General features: G+C 62.5%; 1 protein-coding gene across 1 annotated transcript; it reads left to right on the top strand.

The window, feature by feature from the left end:
- The first annotated feature begins 371 nt into the window (after nucleotides 1–371).
- Nucleotides 372–1,596, top strand: LOC137205805 (uncharacterized). Its single transcript, XM_067703963.1, has one exon. It carries the CDS (start codon nucleotides 372–374, stop codon nucleotides 1,566–1,568), a length of 1,197 nt encoding a protein of 398 aa, XP_067560064.1. The 3' UTR covers nucleotides 1,569–1,596.
- The last annotated feature ends 385 nt before the right edge of the window (nucleotides 1,597–1,981 follow it).

Here is a 1,981-nt window from a genome sequence, read left to right as displayed (position 1 = left end):
TACTTCATTCGGCTCCGGCCACAGTAACCCCTGAAGACCAAAGATGCATTTCCATTCCCAGCAGTTCTTGTTGGCGTCTTTCCCTACAGGCTAGCCCAGTGCCTGGCCCCGGAGAAGTCTCTCCGTAAAGGTTCTTTAGGTCATAAATCAGGCTCCTGTGTGTATGTGTGTTTTTCTTAGGAAAAACTGGCACAGACGAGTTAGCAGTAGAGACTGGGCTCTCCCTACTACCCTTCATGCTTGGCGGCATCACCTTCGACTACCTCGCATTCTCCCGGCGCTGACAGCCCCGGCTCCGGACCTCAGGGTTGGAAGAAGTCAGCCGCAGCTAGAACCGCCCTGTCCGGGGCTGATGCCACCCTGTGCCTAGAATGTGCGTGTGGGTGCAGGCGGGCGAGCGAGCGGCTTCTACAGTGAGACCGAAGCAGGAGCTCAGCCTTCGCCTGCGACCTGCGATCCCCAGATTCCCTGGGGACCTCGAAACTCCCAATCGGAGGTACTCCCCCCGCCCCACAGCCGCCCACCCATTCCCTCCCCCCTTACCTCAGCACGCAGCCCCTCCCTGCGTGATGTTGCAAAACCGTGGGGAGGGTGGGCGCTGGGAAGGGTGGGGAGAGCCTGAGAGCGAGCGAGGGTGGGAGGGAGTGGGCGGAGGAGGAGAGGGAGCCGAACGCGCATTTAAAGCGATAGCCATCCTCGCTCTCTCCCCAGTGCTGGGCTGTTGGAGAGCTCGAGCTGCAAGCCACCGAGCGCGAGCTCGAGCGCGGCGCGCTGGCCGGGGAACCCCAGAGCGCACGGCGCCCCAAGCTGGCAGGCGCCGCGGGACCTCCCACCCTCGCCGGCTGCCCTTCCCCGGGCGCCCCTACCCTCCTCGCCCGCAGGAGACCCTGGGCTTCGCCGGAGGAGCTCACCCCAAGGGGCCAGGACTCCGGCGGGCCCGCCACCGTCCCCTCCAGTGCCGCCGCCACCGCCGCAGCCGCGGGAGCAGCATGGTCCAGCTGGGGAAGCTGCTCCGCGCCCTGACTTTGATGAAGTTTCCCTGCTGCGTGCTGGAGGTGCTTCTGCGCGCGCTGGCGGCGGCGGCGCGCGGCCAGGAGATGTACGCCCCGCACTCCGTTCGGATCGAGGGGGACGTCACCCTCGGGGGGCTGTTCCCGGTGCACGCGAAGGGTCCCAGCGGAGTGCCCTGCGGCGACATCAAGAGGGAGAACGGGATCCACAGGCTGGAAGCGATGCTCTACGCCCTGGACCAGATCAACAGCGATCCCAACCTGCTGCGCAACGTGACGCTGGGAGCGCGGATCCTGGACACTTGTTCCAGGGACACTTATGCGCTCGAACAGTCGCTCACTTTCGTCCAGGCGCTCATCCAGAAGGACACCTCCGAAGTGCGCTGCACCAACGGCGAGCCTCCGGTTTTCGTCAAGCCCGAGAAAGTAGTTGGAGTGATTGGGGCTTCGGGGAGTTCGGTCTCCATCATGGTAGCCAACATCCTGAGGCTTTTCCAGGTAGGGGGGCGCTCCCTCCGGGGCAGAGCGCGCCGTAGCTCCCCGCGCTCTTTATCCTGAAGGCTGGCTTGGACTCCAGGGGTGCGGGGTCTGGTCAGCCTTCTTCGCTCATTTCCACCCTGGAGATCCTGCCGAATCCCTCCCACCTCACCCGAGGAGGTACTTTCCCTGCTTGATTCATTTCCCTTCCATCTCTCCCCTGTCCGCGCTCCACTCCATCCGGCTTGACATTCTGGATTTATGGCCCCATTGACAAGAAACAGTCTCCGAAAAACAAGGCGATGATTTAAATGGGTTTGCATTCGAGTGAAATACGGTTCCAAAACAGGCTTGTAAAAGTGCCGGGCTCCTGTGAGAGCCACCTAGGCGCAAGGAATATGAAAGATGAGAAGACGCGTAGAAACTAGGCATTTCTCAACTCCCCAGCTTCCCTGCCCCAAGCCGCCCGACAAGCTGCAGCTGCCTTGGAAAAT

The sequence above is a fragment of the Pseudorca crassidens genome, chromosome 14 (assembly GCF_039906515.1).
Source record: "Pseudorca crassidens isolate mPseCra1 chromosome 14, mPseCra1.hap1, whole genome shotgun sequence".
Lineage (NCBI taxonomy): Eukaryota > Metazoa > Chordata > Mammalia > Artiodactyla > Delphinidae > Pseudorca > Pseudorca crassidens.
This window is presented reverse-complemented; position numbering and strand designations above follow the sequence as displayed.

What these genes read in the sequence shown, in the direction of transcription:
- LOC137205805 (XM_067703963.1), top strand. Translation starts at nt 372, where the DNA reads ATGTGCGTGTGGGTGCAGGCGGGCGAGCGAGCGGCTTCTACAGTGAGA.